The 20474-nt window shown below is 43.3% G+C and overlaps 1 protein-coding gene across 1 annotated transcript in view; it reads right to left on the reverse strand.

Annotated features, from left to right (window-relative positions):
- Positions 1-20474, reverse strand: part of LOC140462935 (proto-oncogene tyrosine-protein kinase Src-like) — a 174905-nt gene that overhangs the window by 21566 nt on the left and 132865 nt on the right. The window contains exons 6-7 of the mRNA XM_072556443.1: positions 3011-3160; positions 156-311 (exon numbers count right to left, since the gene is read on the reverse strand). Coding sequence (XP_072412544.1) covers positions 156-311; positions 3011-3160 — 306 coding nt within the window. The remainder of the gene's footprint in view (positions 1-155; positions 312-3010; positions 3161-20474) is intronic.

The raw sequence follows: 20474 nt of genomic DNA on the forward strand, positions 1-20474 counted from the left end.
ATTATGCTACTCTAAAAGGCAACTTTAATTAAATTCTGTAATTGAGACAGTGATAAAGTTGAAGCAGTTGCTCATATTCCCTGTCAATGTAATCTTTCCAACAATACAGTAACATAAACCATCTCTATCATTAGACTGAATGTAAGGTCTCTTACCCATCCATACTTCTCCAAAGCAACCTTGTCCAAGCTTCACTTCCAATCTCAAGGATTCCCGTGGGATCTCCCAAGCATCTTTAGCTAATCCCTGGGTCTGTGGTCTCACGGTTGGACAAACAGTTGTCAACCGATGACACAAGCCATCAGCATGCTCTGGAAAGAAAGACCATTATGCAATGTAAACATCTCATTAGTCTTCAAAATACTTACCCCAGCTACTGCAGCCTGGCTTCCATCACTAAGCATGAATGGATGCACTTATCAACTTTATAATCTGGTTCGGGGTATACTGAGAGATTTCACAGGCCACTTGTAAATGCATTGTTCTCAGTAATATCTACATATTAACCGTAATTCTTACTTTATCTAACTACAGGAAATTCTAAAATGCAAGGTCCTAATTAACAGGTCAATCTCCCAATCCAGCAGACTCTGCCAAACTTCAAGGCTGGCGACAGATAGCGGCTCAAATCTGGAGGGCACTGCTTACAGGCATGTTATTTTCCATTTGTTATTCTTCTTAAAGTAATTCTGTTGCCTAAGACAAAATGTACCAGAGATATATGCACATGGATTGTGAAATAAAACATGTAAATCAGGGCTGCTAACCTCAAGACTAGAATTTCTAATGAATATTCCCAACTGTGTGGCTGGATTGCCAATTCAGAACATTTGCTCCATGATCTTGAATCAGAAAAGGATGCCTGAAGTTAAAGAGCTGGATTACCAGCCCTCATATGCTGCATGCCACCCACCATATTTCACAGCTTGGACATCATTCACTTGGCAGAATGGAAGTTAACACATCCTTATGAACTAAGGAAAACAGGATGGATTTTTCTGTTCCTTTTCCTGGGTGTTGCATTGGATTTACTCAGTGGGGTATATAGAGGAAACTTTAGGTGGCAAGAAGCCTATGACCAGAATTAATGCACCCAGTCGATCCAACAGGAACTGGAAAATATCTAAAAGATGGAACTGTTGGAGTGTGCAAGTGTTCAAAAAAAGAGATAAGCTGCTGTGCCACTCTTTCTTTTTGTTTGGCGACATTGCTTCCACAACAGATGTACGCACAGTAGGGAGGATTTCCTGGCTTGTAATTCCGACAGGGAGTCTAACCTGCTGGCAGCACATAGCGGAGATTTGGAATGTACACTATGCCACCAAATTTCCATTATTTCCACCCAGAGATCAAAACCTCCTGCCAGAAGAAAGGAAAAAAAGGCTATGTTTACAATTTGTGCAATATCCTAGAAAAGAACAGAAGCCTCTTGATATGGAAAGAAGCAAGTTGGCCTTTCAAATCCAAACAGATTACCAGCTAGACTCCGCTCCCCACACCCTTTCCCTATAACCCCACATTTCCCAAGGCTTATCCACCTAGCCTGCAAATCCCTGCACACCTTAGCATAGTCAATCAAGCTAACCTATTCATCTGTGGGCTGTGGAAGGAAACCAGAATACCAGGCAAAAACCAAGACAGAGAGAAAGAACATGTAAACTTCACACAGACAGTCACCCAAGGCTGGATTCGAACCCAAGTCCCTGGCACTGTGAGGCAGCAGTGCTTACTACTGAGCCACCATGCTGCTCATTAAGTAAAACAAAAGAGAATACGATCCTCTGCCTTGATGGATATTCATGCCCAAATTATAATATCCATTTCTGGCTTTCATTGTCAATGGGTCAGGGAAATGAGGAAATACTTTGTTATTTGTCTGCTGTTTTCTTCAACCAATCAATTGGAAGCTCATACCAGCTCTCCTTCCACCCCTAGGAGATGCCATTGTTTTTGACCAAAATCTTGCATGGTCTGACTCAAGACAAGAATATTGGCAGTATACTAAACACAAGCTCTCTTACTCTCTCTTATGATGAATGTACAAGTTGCAATATTGTGGGTAGGGGTGAGGTTTTGGGGTAAAAAGATGGACGAGGACAAAAGGGGCAAGGGAAGGGTAGGGAAGGAGAAGGGCAGGGAGAGGTGAGGGTTCAGGGGTAGAAGAAGGTGGGAGGTGGGAAGGGACAGGTAATAGGAAGGGCAGGGTAAAGACTCTAAGCAGATCACAACTTTCCTGATGCCAGGTCTCTCAATCAGGCATTAAGTGCTTCTGAATGAGAGGCACCCCTCTCCCATACATCTGCAAGCAACTCTGCAATTTATTTTATGTGTTCCCTATATATTACGTCCCTATCCAATGCTTTGGCAGCAGACCATGTGGGCATTCTTGTAGGAAGATGACAGGGCATTAAATTATGGGTGGGTGGCCATAGGTTCATGGCAGCTCATTTCTCTGCTTTGTTCTACAGATGTCACAGCCACGCGTCCTCAGTTAATCTATAGATTCACTCATCAATGTTATGAAATCCTAGAGCTTGGGTTTTATGGTAGTATTAACAATTATTTTCTTGAATGCAAGCTTACGCCATGGTTTTGCTATGAGGTCGGTAAAGGAGGAAGGTGCCAAGTCTACCTCCACTGGTTTGGAGATGCCGGTGTTGGACTGGGGTGTACAAAGTTTAAAAATCACACAACACCAGGTTATAGTCCAACAGGTTTAATTGGAAGCACTAGCTTTTGGATCGCTGCTCCTTCAACCACCTGAAGGAGCAGCGCTCCGAAAGCTAGTGCTTCCAAATAAACCTGTTGGACTATAACCTAGTGTAGTGTCATTTTTAACTTTCTACCTTCACTGGAACTTTTATTCTGAACCACCATGCTAGCTCTCAACAAATTGAGGTAACTGGACTCCTGCAACATAGCTACAATACTGAAAATAATCATTTCATTCAAAGTTGCTTTGCAGCTTGGAAAGGTCTCTACATTTGAACAGTATTTCTTTAGAACTTACTTGAATAGTGCAGTACCAGCTGCTGCAGGTTTTCAAACTGTGTTCGTGAAGTAATGTAGAAGCCACCTTTATCCAGTTTACGAATTTTGTAGTGCTTCACATTCAGTCCTTTTGCATTGTCATAGTCAGACACAGAGAGGCAATAAGCACCTGAATAAAGGGAAGTAAAGACAATACTTTTTGTGCATACAAGAGCTTTTTATCACTACATTTTCCACTACACTATAGTCATCGAAATACTTGAATGAAGTGTGAAGTGAACTTGTGGTTACCAATTTTAGCTGAAGCAGTTATAAAAGACCTGATTTGCCCAAATTTCCTGTCTCGCTAAAAATCTGCCAATTTGCAAGAAACTCTGAGATATGTATTGCACTTCCTCAAATCTTTCAGCACTGTTATTTACAGCCCTCATTGCATTTCAAAATTTATGCACAGTGTATCAATCATTTAACCTATGTAAACAGCAAACCTTTACTGTGGCTTTCTCGCTTAACTTGATAGGATGCTGCTTGTTGCAGCTGTTCTGCTATAGAAACAATGGATTGCCTATCTATTCCTCACAGTTAGATCTCAGGCTTCATAAATTGCTATCATTGAAGGAAATATTTATGTGAACAAGATAATTACTCTGTGTATTACCTGCAATACAGCATACGATCTTAAGTTTTGCTCAGACAGCCCAACAATCCACATGCCTTGTGTCAATGAAATGTATTTCATGCCAACCTGCAATAAAACCTCAGAACTGATAATACTACATATTGTTAAATTTCCTGAATATAACTAGTCAAGAACAATATGCACACAACTGGGTCATTTTCAGCATGTCCGTGCTTGACCTAATTCTAGATTTATTAACCACCTACACAGAGTTTTCTGTTGATCACCTTAAACTTCCTGGAAGTACAACCCTGGAACATTTTCATTTGTAGCTTTCCAATTGCCAACAAAATATTTTATTCCATCATGTTCCCTCACTTCTATTTTATAAGGAAGACTATGTCCCATAACTCAACTACTCAATAGTTGAGTGGCATGGGCTCAATGGTTAGCACTGCTGCCTCACAGCACCAAGGACCGGAGTTCAGTTCCTGCCTTGGGCAACTGTCTGTGTGGAGTTTGCACGTTCTCTCTGTGTCTGCGTGGGTTTCCTCCCACAGTCCAAAGATGTGCGGGTTCAGTAAACTGGCCATACTAAATTGCCCGTACTGTTAGATGGATTAGTCAGGGGTAAATGTTGGAGAATGGATCTAGGTGGGTTGCTCTTCAGAGGGTTGGTGTTGGGCCGAAGGACCTGTTTCCACACTGTAGGGAATCTAATCTAATCTAAAATAAAAAAGGTATTACCAGGAATATGCTGTTTTTAAGGAGGAATAATGACATTAGCTGTAATATCAAAGATGACAGTTCATTGTTGTATTGAACAATGCTCTGCTTGAAAAACTGCATTTTCACTGTAGCGTGTATTTACAAAGAAGCTGCTCTCCACAGCATTAAATTAGCTTCAGTACAAAAATCACCACAGGCTGAATCTGTCTACTGCCATATTTTATGTCATTCTGTTGATAGCTTTCTTCGGATCATTGCAGAATCCAATTCTCAAGCCAAAATTCTTGATAGTGCACGGCTTTCAGTACACCGGGTTTGTGATTCCAGACATTGCTTTTCAGTACTTTTGTAGCTGTTGTCATTCCATGGATGTTGGATTTTCTTTTAATGAAGACTGAGAGAAAGGCTTCCTTTCAAATACTCTCAAGCAAAGTTGTCTAACCTTTAATTTCTCCATGTTCAATATTTCATCAAGTGCAGTGGTTCACTAGGGAAAATCAAACATAACAAGTTTTGAGGTTGGACCTATAAGATTCTGTGATATATGGAGGTTTGCAAAAAAAAAACACTTTAAAGCTGCACAAGTAATGTTTACCTGCAGCATGAAGTGCCAACAGTTTCACTCCATTTCAGTAGTTCCTCTCTTCTCTCATAGGACTTTATATGCTGTTGGGAAAAGGGCCAACATGCTGAGTGCGGGGTCTTTGTCATCAAACGCTCTTTTCCTCAGAGGACTGAAAGCTATGCTGGCACACTGGAGGTGATGTTGAGTTCAATTGCTGACATCTGCTGTTGCTGCCATGATACTAGTATTGATGAATATTGCCCAGTGGCTCATTATGGATCCTAAGAGTCAGCAGGTGGTGTTGTATGGCAGGAGGAGGCTGACAGGAGGAAGCTTGTCTTCCGAATGTTTAGCTGCAGATTCATTTTCTCATACACCTCCGCGAATGCATCAATAATGGTATGAAGATCAGCCTCTGAGTGTTCAAACATGCAAGTGTTGTCTGCACACTGCAGCTCAGTAGCAGAGGCTGAAGTGGTCATAGTTTTGGATGGAGGCAATGTAGCTTAAGTGGGCATTGTTTAGGTATAGGCCTGGATAATGAATACCAGTGTGCTATTTAATTTGAGGGATGAGTAACATCACAGACAGGCTAGGTTGTGTTCTTAGCCAATGTCCACACAAACACCCTTTCCAGCAAACATTACCACAGAGCAAGCAAAAGCAGTTTTACACCACCTCTAGACACAACATCTGTTCATTTACTTCTCCCATTAGCACTCAATTTAGTCTTACACTGTGAAATATTTCATCACTTAACTTCTCTTGCCTTCTATCTAATCATAGACTTTCCCTTTTGCTCTTTTTACCAAATCCTTCACTTTTTCAAAATAACACATGCCAGACAAGTGTCAGGCGATGACCATCTCCTACAACAGAGAACCTAACCATCTTCCCTTGGCATTCAATGGATTGATATCACTGAATCTCGTATATCAGCATCCTGAGGATTACCACTAGCCAGAAACTGAACTGAACAAGCCAAATTAATATGTAGCTTTAAGAACAGCTTGAGGATTCTTTGGCAAGTAGCTCACCTCCTGTATCCCCAAAGGATATAACAATTCACAAGATAGGACTGAGATAAAATACACCCCACTATCTTGGATGAAAGCAGATCCCACAATACTCAAGAAGATAGGTGCCATGCAGGACAATGCAGCCTATGATCCATGCATTCAATTCAATATTCATTCTTTCCACCACTGGCATACAGTGACAGGAGTGTGCACCATCTACTCTGCAGCATCTCATCAAGGTGCCTTGGACAACATCTTCCAAATTCACAATCTGCATCATCTAGATAGATAAGGGTAGCAAATACATGGGAACACCATCAGCTGCAAGTATCCCTTCAAGCTACACTTCATTCTGATTTGGAACTACATCATCTTTCCTTTACTGTCACTGGGGCAAAATCCTGGAACTCCCTCCCTAGCAGCACTGCTGATCTGCCTTCACAACAGGGATTGCAGCAGTTTGAGAAGGCAGCTCACCACCATCTTCTCAAAGCTAATTGGGGATGGGAAGTAAATGCAGTTCTCCAGAAATATGCATATCCTGTGAAAAGTTTAAAAAAAAAAGTGGACATCAATTTTTTCCTAGTTTGATGTGAGGTCACAGACTTGAAGCATTCTGCAGGATCCTCTGGCCTGTATGAAGATTGAGGGGCAACCTGGGAAATATGACAGGTAGCCCATGAGCAACCTTTCCATTCTGACTTCAGTTAGGAGCCTTGTGTACAATTAGTTGGCTGATTTAAGCAGCACCTAAGGGCCTATTGTCCGGGCTGCAGTTTTCTAGGTTCCAGGTGGGATATGTAATAAGCATTCCAACTGACAAGTAAATGCATTGCCCAGTGCAATGTGGATGGCTGGAGATCCCACAATCCACACTAATTTCTACTTGATCGAGGGCATGGACGTGGGATGGGGAATGCACTTGCTTCTGACCACTAGGGACCACTCTCCCTACAAGACAGTGCCCCCAACACCTACACTGTCCATGATCACTGACCCATCTTGGGAGTCCAGGGATGCTGTGTTGGCAGTAGCCACCACCTCCTCCATTGTGCTACAGTCTCTGAACCAACCAAAGGCCAGCAGCTCCAATCAGGAGGAAAGCCTGCTGGTGCCCACGTAAGTGCCAGTAGACACAAGACCTGGCTGTTGTCCTTCCAGAGGTGAGCGCTGGTGTTTCATTGCGTGTGTAGTCAGTGTTCCAGACACAGGGTTGAACCACAGTTATTAAGGTGGAGAAGGATTACTTAGTCACAGAGTCCTGGAGATGTACAGCATGGAAAGAGATCCTTCGTTCCAACTCATCCACGGCTGACTAGATATCCTAACCTAATCTAGTCCCACCTGCCAGCATTTGGCCCATATCCCTCCAATCCATTCCTATTCATCTACCCATACAGATGCTTTTTACATGTTGCAATTGTACTAACCTCCACCACATCCTCTGGCTGCTCATTCCATACACATACCACCCTCTGCGTGAAAATGTTGCCCCTTAGGTCTCTTTTATATCTTTCCCCTCTCACCATAAACCTATGCCCTCTAGTTCTGGACTTCCCCATCACAGGGATAACATCTTTTCTCCTATCCACGCCCTCATGATTTTATAAGCCTCTAGAAAATCACCCCATAACCTCCAATACTCCAAGGAAAACAGCCCTAGCTATTCAAACTCTCCCTATAGTTCAAATCCTACAACCCTGGCAACATCCTTGTAAATCTTTTCTGAACCCTTTCAAAATTTCACAACATTCTTGATAGGAAGGAGACCAGAATTGCTGATCTTTCATTCTTCTAAATGCCAGTGAACAGATGTCCAACCTGCTTAATCTTTGCTTATAAGACAATCCCTCCATGGGGGGGAATCATCGTAGTGAACCTTGTCTGAACCGTGTTGAATTAAGTAACTTTCCTTAAATAAGTGGACCTAAACTGCTCACAGTTGTCCAGATGTGATCTCACCAACACCTTATACACTGCAGTAATATGTCCCTACTCTTATACTCCACCAACCCCGCCCTCCCCCCCCCAACTAACTGAGGCCTTGCATACCATTAATATCAGTCAACTGAAAAAATAACTGTAAATTTGGCATTAAAAATCAATCCCTTCTCATCCCCCTTTTTTTTCAGAATGAACAGAAGCCTCGACACTTTTTTTTTGCCGTGTGCGTGTAAGCAGTGAAGAACAACAAGTTTCTAAAAAAAACGGTAGACATTACAGAACAAATCTGAGACAACCCAAAGTGAGACATGAACACACAATTCCTGGTTTAGGAAGCCAGCATCTTATCCATTCAGCCACTGCAGCCACCCCATCCCCTTATATTATGTAAGGGATAGATAGAGACAATTTCTATCCATTAAAGAGGACAACAGAACCTTGAATGTAAACTCCAGACCGAACATATATCTGGGTCCTGGCCTCATGTGCAATTTTATTAGGCACTAGAGTTCCAACAAGAGTATCGTAGCAAGATTGGGGATATTGAGAGACATTGATGTCTGTTTTATATTTTAATGTCATTTCAAAATGTTTTAGAAATGTAAAGAAGACAAATTATATAACTATGTTTATTCAGTGAATGCTAAACATACGACTACAATATCTAAACCAGTAAAAGAACTTGGTCTGCAAAGTAATTATTACATGGAGATCATGTACATCAGATTAGCTCCTTTTGAACAATACCTAATGCAGTCTCTTGAATTACTTGTTTTCACAACTAATGACCATGCAATGTACTTTCAACTTTGATTGATCTCATTAATATCAACTCATACTTGAATCGAGTTTCAACTTCCCTCTACATCGACCGCAATTTTAGCCCAATCATTTAGCCCAGTGTTCATGTCACATGAGTCCAGAAGAGGTGAATATTCAATTACTGAGTATACAATCCTTCTATTTGACCTACAAAAAGGAAGAGTTCGGTACCAATCTCCTGACTTTTCCCTATGTCCCTGCACACCACTTCTATTCAAACCATCATCCAATGCCCAATTGAATGCTTCAATTGAACCTGCCTCCCTCCCATTTCCAGGCAGTGCCTTCCATATCCTAACTACTCACTGTGCGAACAACAGTTACCCCACATCACCCATACCTTTTGACACATCTCTTTGTGACACCTGCTTAACAAAGAAGATTCCATCATTGTGCTTTGGTGGTATAAGACCAGCTGAGGGTTTCCAGTATCTTCTGTTTGTATTTCAGAGTTTCAATTCACACAGTATTTTGCTTTTGTAAGAGTAGGACCTGAGCCAGTACGTTCCCTCTGTACCCAAATCTGTTGCTCCTTTAGCTCGAGGCAATCATAGCCTGAGTTATTACCTGCTTTGCTGACAGCAACAACATAAGTGAATGGCCCCTGTCTAAGCTGTATCTTTCTGCATTTAAATTACATCAAGCAGTCAAAAACAACTATGAAGACCCTCTGAAAATAGTTTAAATTCTTGGACTTTTCAGGCTGCAAAACCAACCAAGTTTGGTGTATTTTGGCTTTTAGGGAACAGAAAACAAAACTCGTAAACATGAGCCATTTTTCTAATACCACCACAAAATAGTATCGGTACAAGAAACACCAAACTTCACAAGAGTGCACATAGAAAACTGAGGCTGCATGAATATTGATATGGTTTAAGTTCTGAATTAAGCCAAGCCACAAATGTTGATACAAACTCTGTTTAAGCTTTCAGGTGTTTTCTCCATATCTGTCAAATGCTAACCATTAATGGTTTGTGTGCTTTTTCTGCCCTGTCATTCTGCAAATAGTGGTGCTGGGAAACCAGTTTTTTGTACCCCGAGGCAGATTTTGTCAACACCACCCCAGAATGCATCAAACTTTTAACTTGTGGAGATTTGCATGCAAGTTATCACCATTCACATAGAACTCTACCAATTAGCAGTTCACTTAAGATTGGGAAATATATATCCTTTCCTGGTTCATAGTTGTCAAGAAGAGGATAGGGGACTTATATTTTGGGGGTCAAAAAAGATTAATGATTAATACAAAAACATCTTTGTGGCTACTTGTTTCCACCTGTCAGGACTGTGTGACAAGTTTGGATACTGGAGTTAGGAGAATTTAGGTAGACGTTCTTAAAACTGTTAGACAAATTCTACAAATCTTCAAGATTGATGTGTGCTACTGGGTTTACAAAGTACAACCCACTCAAAGAATTAAAAGAAGAATGAAGACCACAGGGATCTTTATATAACCAAGTGAATTGAAGGCTTGAAAAATCAAGAAAACTTTAAGAACCAGTGTGCAACAGTACTGCACATAATATATCTGAAGCCACCATAATTTTGTAGTGCCACTTACAATCCATATACCTCTCAATAATTTCTATTCTTTTTGAATGCAGTAAGATGTTACTGTAACTGGAAATATGTATAGTTGTCAATCAGATAATGTTAAGTTAACATCTCCTTCCTAACAGCTCAATATCACAATGCTACTGGACCATATGGAAAGGAATGAACTGGGATGGTAGAGGAGGTATTGCGGGGATAGGGATGTAGGTTCAGGGAGGAGGCTAGAGGTAAACAAGTCATTGGACAACTTGTCTAGTGTCCAATCTTGGAAAGGGCAATTGTAGCTGGTTTCAGCTGTGGTGCCTCCCCTCCATGGTCTCCCAACATTCACTGTTTAAGTTCATAGGTGTAAAATTAGCTGAGCTATTGGAGTTGTTTCCATACCCACGCACCCATATCCCACTGAGATTAACTGATTCAGGAAGGGGAGAAGACAAGGGAAATAACGAGGATACTTAAGAACTACAGGAAACTTTGAATATCTGACCATATTACAGACTAGATTCCTAACCCTGGGAATTACGGTTGGAATGTTCCAACATCCTTCTGAAAAAATGCAGCCTCAGTGCTGCAATATTATGGGCCATCAATAATGTCAATGCAAGAGTGAAACAAATTTATAGACAGATGTGACTTGCATACAAAAGGACCTACCACACTGCACCATAAAATAAACTGAGACTTGGATAAACTTTTGATTCAGAGTGGGATTTGACTTGCATACAAATTGGCTTCACTCCTGTTTCAAAGATCTCTGCATTCTTTGAGAATTCCAAGGTGTGATATGCTGAATTTCATGCTATATTGATTTGCAGGCTTAACAAATATACTCTTAAAAAATCAATGTCTTGCATCAGTGGAACACTTTTCAGTAATCTAAGAATTGTACAGGCTTGCACATGGGTTGTTAAAAAGAAATAGGCGTCCAATTGGTCACCACAAATATTGAGAATCTTACAACATATTAAATTTAAATAGCATGTACATTCTTCCCACATTGATGTTACTTCTCACTTTAAGGACTAAATTGTAGGAAAACTGTTAAAATATAGCATGAAGGATCCAATGTGCACCTTGCTTTCTTACTGTATTTGCAGACCTCCCACCACTAGACAGCACCATTCTGAGAGTCACACAGGTATGACTACTGTTGCTGAATTTCAGCTGTTTCGAACAGATTTTGGGGGGGCAGATACAACCTCTCGCCATGTGACATGTTTGCCAATAATCCAATCCGAATTTCAGTTTTGACATAACCCTGTCTCATTTTTGTTCTCTCTCATTAAGAGGACACTCACCTCAGGCCTTGTACTTGAGCTCACCGCGTGTGTGATGTGCAGGCCCTCTTGTACTCCATCTTTCTCAGGAGTCATTAAGCCTCAGGCCTATCATACCTGTCTTCTATTCCCCTATCCTGGCCCTTAACCTGACCTGAGCAAAATAATTGCATACATTGTGTCTTCCTTCCCCATTGAACTTCTTTGATAAGCATCCAATCTCTTGTGGTAGTTAAATCGCAATGGACTCTTGGCAAATATTTAATAGTGATTACCGCATCATATCAACTCGCAAAGGGGTCTGAAAGTAAAATGTTTAAACTAATGTAGTAATCAAAACCATTTGTCTAATGATAATGTTTGAATCTCACTATGGCAGCAAGGGAATCAAACTTCTAGGATGGTATCAGTATTAGTGACCATGAAACTGTTGGATTATCTTATCAACCAGTTTGTTTTGTTTTTATCCTTCAGAGAAGCAGATCCATGTGATTCTTGGCACATGGCAATGTGTTTGACTCTTCAACTGACATGGCCCAGAAAGCCTCTCCATTACACTCAAAAAAAAGAGGATAATTACTGATGTCTAAAGGATAATCAACAGATGCTAGCCTTGCCAATGATACTACATCCAGTGGATGAATTAAGTGTTTCAACATACAAAATTTGTTTTCATTTCAGTAATCAGATTAAATTAAATCCAATGCAGGAGAACAGTTTAAAACTGTCCATACACAAAAAGCAGGACAATCCCACCCCAGTCAATTACCACTTCAGCGTACTCTCAATCATCAGCAAAGGGACCATTAACAGTGCCATCAAGATGCACTTGAAAGGGAATATCCTGCTCCGCAATGTTCAATTTGGATTCTGCCACGGCTACCATCCCCTGACCTCATTACCGTCTTGGTCAAAACACAGAGAGGTGAACTCCAAAGGTGAGATGGAAGTGACTTCTGTTAGCATCAAAGCAGCACTTGAATGAGTTTGGCATCAAGTAATCCCAGCAAATAAACGTCATTAGGAATCCGGGTAGCATTCTCCATTGATTAGTGTTATATTTGGCATAAAAGAAGGTTATTATAGTTTTTGTACTGCGATCACCTAAGACCCAGGACATCTCTGCAGGAGGTTCTTAGGGTACTATCTTCTAACTGACCTGTTCAGAGATGGTATTCCTTATCCCTGGAGCAGGTAGGGTCTTGAATCAAGTCTCCTAGCTCAAGGGACACTATCACCACATGACAAAAGCCCTCCATGTTCCTCAGGGTAGTGCCCTAGGCCCGATAACCTTCAGTTGCTTCATCTGTGACCTTCACTCCATCATATCAATACCTATAGGAGCAGAATTAGACTAATTGGCCCATCAAATCTACTTTGCCACTCGATTGTTGTTGATATGTTTCTCAGCCATATTCCCCTGCCTAATCCCAATAACCCTTGATCACCTTACCAATGAGCTAAGGTCAGAAGTGGGGATTTTTGTTGATGACTGCAGAATGTTCAGCACGTTCATGATGCCTCAGATACTGAAGTACTTCAAGTCAATATACAACAACAGCTGGTCATATCCACCTGGGCTGGTAAGTGCCAAGTGGTATTTTCACCAGACAAATACTAGTCAATGACCATCTCCAACAAGTATATCTAACCATTGCCCCTTAATGCCCAAGCTTAGTTAGAGACAAAAAACTGCAGATGCTGGAATCCAAAGTAGACAAAGCAGGAGGCTGGAAGAACACAGCAAGCCAGGCAGCATCAAGTCGATGTTTTGGGTATAACCCTTCTTCAGGAAAGGTTATAGAATCATAGAAAGTGACAGTAGAGAGGAGGTCCTTCAGCCCATCAAGAAGGGTTATACCCAAAACATTGAATTCTCCACCTCCTGATGCTGCCTGGCTTGCTGTATTTTTCCAGCTGCCTCCTGTCTACATTAATGGCATGACATTCACTGAATCCTCCAAAATTAACATCCAGTCAGTCATCATTGAGCAGAAACTGAACTGAACTAGCCATATAAATACTTTGATGAGAATAGCAAGTCAGAAGCTCAGGATACTAAGGCAAGTAACTCATCTCCTGTCCCCCAAAGCTAGTTCACCTGCTACAACACATGCGTATGATAGAATATTCCCCAATTGCCTAGATGGTTAGTTTCAAAAACAGTTTCAATCAGTCTGACATCATCCACGACAAAGCAACCTAACCAACACCATCACCATTCACTCCCGGCAACATCAATGCACAATGGCCACAGTGTGTACCATCTCAAAGATGCAAAGCAGTAATTCACCAAAGCTCCTTAGACAGCATTGAAATATAAAGTGCAACAAATAATTGGGTACAATTGCAAGTTCTTCGAGGAGAAAGTGAGGACTGCAGATGCTGGAGATCAGAGCTGAAAATGTGTTGCTGGAAAAGCGCAGCAGGTCAGGCAGCATCCAAGGAACAGGAGAATCGACGTCGATTCTCCTGTTCCTTGGATGCTGCCTGACCTGCTGCGCTTTTCCAGCAACACATTTTCAGCTACAATTGCAAGTTGTTTCCGTCCAAGTCACACACCATCCTGATGTGGAACTATTGTGCGATTCTTTCATTTTCACTGGATCAAAATCCTGGAACTCCCAGGTTGCATCGAAGACTGATGTGGAAGATAAGGCAGGAAATCACAGTTGCTCTGAGCCAAATTTCTAATTCCTCTCTCGCCAGGGGAGAGGTACCAGAAGGACGTGGTTCCACATTTCAAGAAGGATGGGAGACATAGACCAGGGAACTATAGACCCATGAATCTAATACCAATGGCAGGGAAAACTATTGGAGAAAATTCCGAAGGAGAGAATGAATCTCCATTTGGAGAGGTAAGGTGTAATCAGGGATAATTAGCTTGGCTTTATCAGAAGAAGGTCACGTCGAACAAATCTGGTTGAATTGTTGGAGGAGGTGACCAGATGTGTCGATGAGGGCAGTGCAGTTGACATACTTTGTATGGATTTCAGCAAGGTCCTTGACAAGGTCCACAGGGGAGATTGAAAAAGAAGATAAAAGCCATTGGGTTCCAAAATTGGCTTAGTGGTAGGGGCGAAAGAGTGGTGGTAGGAGGATGTTTATGTGACTGGAGACCAGCACTGACAGGGATCAGTGCCGAGCCCCTTATTGTTCATGATAAAAGATATAAACCATGTAGATAAGAATGTGGGGTGGATGGTAAGTTAGTTGTAGATGACATGAAGATTGGTTGGGTGGTTAGCAGTGAGGAACAGGGTGTTAGGTTACAGGAGGATATAAACAGAATGGTCCAATGGACAGATCATTGGAATTTAACCCGGATAAGTGTGAGGTGATACAGCTTGGAAGAAGCAACACAACAAGGGAGTACTCTATATATGGCAAGACACTAGGTAGCTCAGAGGAACTTAGGATGCTTGTCAACAGACACCTGAAGGCAGCAGGGCAGGTTAATATGGCATTTAAGAAGGATTACTGGACATTTGCCTTTATCAGTCAATGCATGGATTGTAAGTGCAGGGAGATTATGTTGGAGCTTTGTACAGATTTTTGGTCAGGCCACAGCTGGAGTACTATGTGCAGTTCTGGCCACCACACTGTAGGAAGGATACAACAGCATTAGAGGGAGTACAGAGGAGGTCTTGCCTGTGATGGAGCATATTCACTGTGAAGAGAGGCTGAATAAGCACAGGTTGTTTTCCTTGGAGCAGAGAAGGATGAAGGGACCTGACTGAAGTCTATAAAATTTAAAGACATGGACAGGGTAGATAGAAAGCAACAGTTCCTCTTACGATCAATAACAAAGGGATACACTTATAAGGTAAAAGGCAAGAAGTTTAGAGGGATTTCAGGAAATGTCTTTCCACCCAGAAGGTGGTGTAGGTCTGCAGTGCACTGCTTGGGGGGGTAGTCGAGGTGGGTAAATACTACTTGGATGAGCACTTGAAGTGTTATAACATTCAAACATATTGGCCAAGTGCTGGAATGTGGGACTAATATTGATTTAAAGTAACTTTGGCAATACAGAGTTGATGGGCCGAAGGATAAGACCTCCAGTAGAAACTGAGGACAACAGATGCTGGAGATCAAAGTCGAGAGTGTGGTGCTAGAAAAGCACAGCACATCAGGCAGCATCCAAGGAACAGGAAAATCAACGTTTCGGGCATAAGCCCTTCATCAGGAATGAGGCTTGTGGGCCAGGGAAGCTGAGAAATAAATGGGAGGGGGGTGGGGCTAGAGGGAAGGGAGCTGAGAAACCAATAGGCAAATGAAAGTGAGGGAGAAGGTGTAGGTCGGAGAGGAGGGTGGAGCGGATAGATGGGAAAGGCGATGGACAGGTCAAGAGGGTGGTGCCGAATTGGAGGCTGGGGTCTGGGATGATGTGGAGGGGAGGGGAAATGAGGAAATTGTTGAAATCTACATTGATCCCTTATGGTTCTCAGCAAAGGCCTCACCTTCCTTTCTCTACGCTCCTAGGTTACTGAGTTTGATACACATCACGATCTTGAACACTTCTGCTGTCTCCGCCTCGGGGCCCACTTTTTACATCAAGATTCTCATCCATCCACCGAGGACCCCTTCTCTCGCCTCCAACACATTCCATCCACCTGGACACCCTATGCTGATGTGTTAACTGCCCTTTGACCTCTTCATTTCTAACAGCCACTGTGACGGAGACTGCCTCAACCTGTCCACCCCTTTCATCCACTCCAATCTCCCGCCCTCACAATGCACAGCCCTCCATTCCCTCTGCTCCAACCCCAACCTCACCATCAAACCCACAGACAAGGGGCACACAGTAGTAGTTTGGCACACTGACCTCTACACCGCTGAAGCCAGGTGCCAACTCGCAGACACCTCCTCCTACTGCCCCCTCGACCATGACCTCAACTCCCATCACCTCTGGAGATCTCCCATCCACAGCCTCCAACCTCATTGTCCGTGAAACTGGCACTAGCTGATTCTACCGCCTACCAAAGATTCACAAACTGGACTTCTCCAGTTAACCCATTGTCTCAACCTGCTCCTGTCCCACTGAACTCATCTCCGCATACCTTGATACCGTCCTGTCCCCCTTAGTCCAGGAACTCCCTACCTAAGTTTGGGACACCACCCATGCCCTTTACCTCCTCCAAGGTTTTCATTTCCCTCCAACACCTCATCTTCACCATAGGCACCTAGGCCCTGTATACATCCATCTGCCACAATGAATACCTCCAATTCCTCCATTTCTTCCTCTCCCGCTGACCCAACCAGTACTCTTCCACTGCCACCCTCATCCACCTGGCTGAACTGGTCCTCACCCTTAACAACTTCTCACTCCAATCCTCCCACTTCATCCAAACCGAATGGGTAGCCATGGGGACTCACATTGGATCCAGCTATGCCTACCTCTTTGTCGGGTATGTGGAACAGATAATCTTCCGCAGTTGCACCGCCACCATCTCCCCACCTGTTCCTCCATTACATCGATGCCTATACCGGTGCTATCTCGTGCTCCCACAAGTAGGTCGAACAGTTCATCAACTTCACCAACACTGTTCACCCCAACTTCAAATTCACCTGGATCATCTTGGACACCTTCCTCCCCTTCCTGGACCTCTCCATCTCCATCTCCAGCCACCAATTAACCACAGACATCTACTACAAGCGCACAGACTACACTTCTTTCCACCCTACTTCCTGTGAAAGCACCATCCCTTAATCCCAATTCCTCTGCCTCCACTGCATCTGTTCCCAGGATGACCAGTTCCACCTTAGAAAATCCCAGATGGCTTCCTTCTTCCAAGACCACAATTTCCCCTCCTCTGAGGTCAACAATGCCCTCAAGCGCATCTCCTCCACTTCCTGCACCACCGTCCTTGAATGCCACCCCTCCCAACGCAACAAGGGCTGAACCCCCCTGGTCTTCAACTTCCACCCCGCCAACATCCACATACATTGCATCATCCTCTGCCACTCCGCCACCTCCAAACGAACCCCACCACCAAAGATATATTTCCCTCCCACCCCAATCAGCATTCCGGAGAGACCATTCCCTCCGCGACTCCCTCGACGGGTCCATGTCCCCCACCAGCCCAACCCACACCCCACTCCTGGCACCTTTCCCCACCACTGCAGGAATTGCAAAACCTGTGCTCACACCACTTCCCTCACCTCCGTCCAAGGCCCCAAAGGATCCTTCCCCATCCAACAGAAATTTACCTGTATCTCCACCAATGTAATCTACTGTGTCCGTTGCACCCGATGTGGTCTCCTCTACATCGGGGAGACAGGTCATCTACTTGCAGATCATTTCAGAGAACATCTCTGGGACACCTGCACCAACCAATCTCACTGCCTTGTGGCTGAACACTTCAACTCCCCCTCCCACTCCATCAAGGATATGTAGGTCCTTGGTCTCCTCTATCACCAAACCTTTACTTCCTGACATCTGGAGGAATAATGACTCATATTTCGCCTTGCGACCCTGCAACCACACAGGATAAATGTTGATTTCAACAGTTTCCTCATTTCCCTTCCCCCCCACATTATCCCAGTCCCCAGCCTCCAACTCAGCACTCTTGACCTATCCATCTTCTTTCCCATTTATTTGTTCCACCCTCCTCTCTGACCTATCACCTTCTCCCTCATCTTCATCTACCTTCCCTTTCGCCCCACCCCCCTCCTATTTATCTCTCAACCCCCCCCGGCCCACAAGCCTCATTCCTGATGAAGGGCTTATGCCTGAAACGTCGATTCTCCTCTTCCTCGGATGCTGCCTCACCTGCTGCGTTTTTCCAGCATCACACTCAAAACAAAGAGCCTCCTCTGTTCTGTCTGATTCCATGATTCCATGACTCCTTTTTTAATACTACCATGGCTGCTCCTACCCCTGGAGCACTGCAGCAGTTCAGAAAGGCAGCTCATCATTACCATCTTCTCAAGGGCAATTATCTAGGGATGCCAAGATTCCACGAATGAAAAAAAAAGAAAAATCACATAGGTCCTGAAAATGGGCATGTCTCTCGCAGTGTGTAATTAACCTCCACCCATTGATTGAAATGCAGCTAACTCTTGTGCTGGTTACTTATTAGAATGATTACAATATATAATCAACACAAACCACACTGTTAATTGGCAGCATGTATCAGCAAGGATTCCAACATTTAACCCACTGCCAGTTCTTAAAACTAGTCTGCATTTCTTAAAGGGGCGGTGCATTATGACTGGAACACATGCGGAAGGTGATTCTGATGTGGCAAACAATAATAACCATGTGGGAAATAGCATGCTCCCAAGTTGAAGGCTCTTGAGCCTGCTCTACTTTTCAACAAGATTATGGCTGATCTGATTGCGGCTTCAACGCCTCCATTCCCACCCATCTCCAACAAGCTTTGACTTCTTTATTAGTTAAGCATCTATTTCCAACTGCCTCAAAAAATATTCCGTGACTCTGCCCATTTTGCTCTCTAAGGAAGAGAATTTCAAAGCCTCGTAACGCTCTTAGATTAAAACAGTTCTTGAAGGGAATGAGCTGGTGTTTGGTGGCAGAGGTTGGTGAGAAATAGTCACCATCCCCTACATCCGTTAAAAGTTTGGAGGCCCATCCAGGCATGTATTCCAAATGCGATGGGTGCAGTTAGACATGGAGGTCAATGCTACAGTCTAATCCTGATCATTGAGAAGCTGTGACATGAGTTTAATTAGCCTCACATGATTGCACACCCTCAATCTCCTTTTCCTACCAGCTACTCCATGAACTGCGGATACTCCTCAAATCACCACACCATCATTACCATGTCTTTCACTTGAACTCGTGCAACATTCATGTGTCACTTCATCCTCCCACAGTTAACACCATTGCCAGTCCCATAGTCAAATCCCTAGCTGGAACACAATATAAGCAACCATTAGCCACATCATGCAAATACACTGCACCTGCACACCGACTCTAACAGCACAGGGCGGGGCACAGCAGGTACTTACTTGAGACGTGATAGATTCACGTGAACTTCCTGACCTCGATGGATGGAACTGGCTGTTATTAGAAGGAAAATTGCTGAGCCAGAGGTGAGTGAAGTAGCTGAATCAATTGCAGATGACTGTATTCTCACATCTGATCGTCTCTTCACATCTCATTTTCCCCCCTACACCTACAACCTGCAAAGATGAGCATTGCATGCACTTGGTAGATTCTCTCCGCATATGTCATGAAAAGCTTCGCTATTGTCCCCTTCTCCTTTCAAACATGTGAGAAGAGCACACTCTGATCTGCCTGTGGAGCGAGGAGTTATGCAGATAATACACTGATACTTGGTTTCATACTCGCAGCCACCAGCAGCATTTAGACTAGGTGAGATAGTGGAAACCAATGGCCTACAGCTAGGGCAGAAAGCAAATTTGGCACAGACGCCAACTAGCCAGAGCCATGATTTTACACATCTGCTGCACAGCAATCAGATGAGCACTTTGTAGGTCAGGCTACATATTGATGGGTCTGCACAATGAAATGCTTAACGCATTAAATGGAGAATTCTGAATAGCGTGTCAACGTCAAAAAGCACCAGTGTTTAGCACCAACTTTCCTTTGTGCAGAGGTAGGGACCTGTCTTTTTCACCATGAGTGTGGTCACCAACAGTCTTGACACTTTCGCTGAACTAACCACAATAGCCAATAGATTAGCTTCCTCTGCAGCTCAAGCAGAAGTCACCTAACACCTGGATGCTGAAGTCAAGCAAACTAGTTCCAACAGCTGCTATCATGGCTGCTGATCCCAGTGCTCAAAGAGGTTTACAATGTGTCTTTCACAGCAGGCCAGTCATCTGTTCTCCAGCTGACCACTAGGCACAGCCCAGGGTCAGAGACAGTGACTTTGCAGATTATGAGATTGCTGTTCCCTCACAGGAGGGTACTATTCATCCTCCCACTCCCCGTGCCCTTACTGTTGTTTATGGAAAACATCAAA

This window comes from Chiloscyllium punctatum, chromosome 37 (assembly GCF_047496795.1).
Source record: "Chiloscyllium punctatum isolate Juve2018m chromosome 37, sChiPun1.3, whole genome shotgun sequence".
In the NCBI taxonomy this organism is placed as follows: Eukaryota; Metazoa; Chordata; class Chondrichthyes; order Orectolobiformes; family Hemiscylliidae; genus Chiloscyllium; species Chiloscyllium punctatum.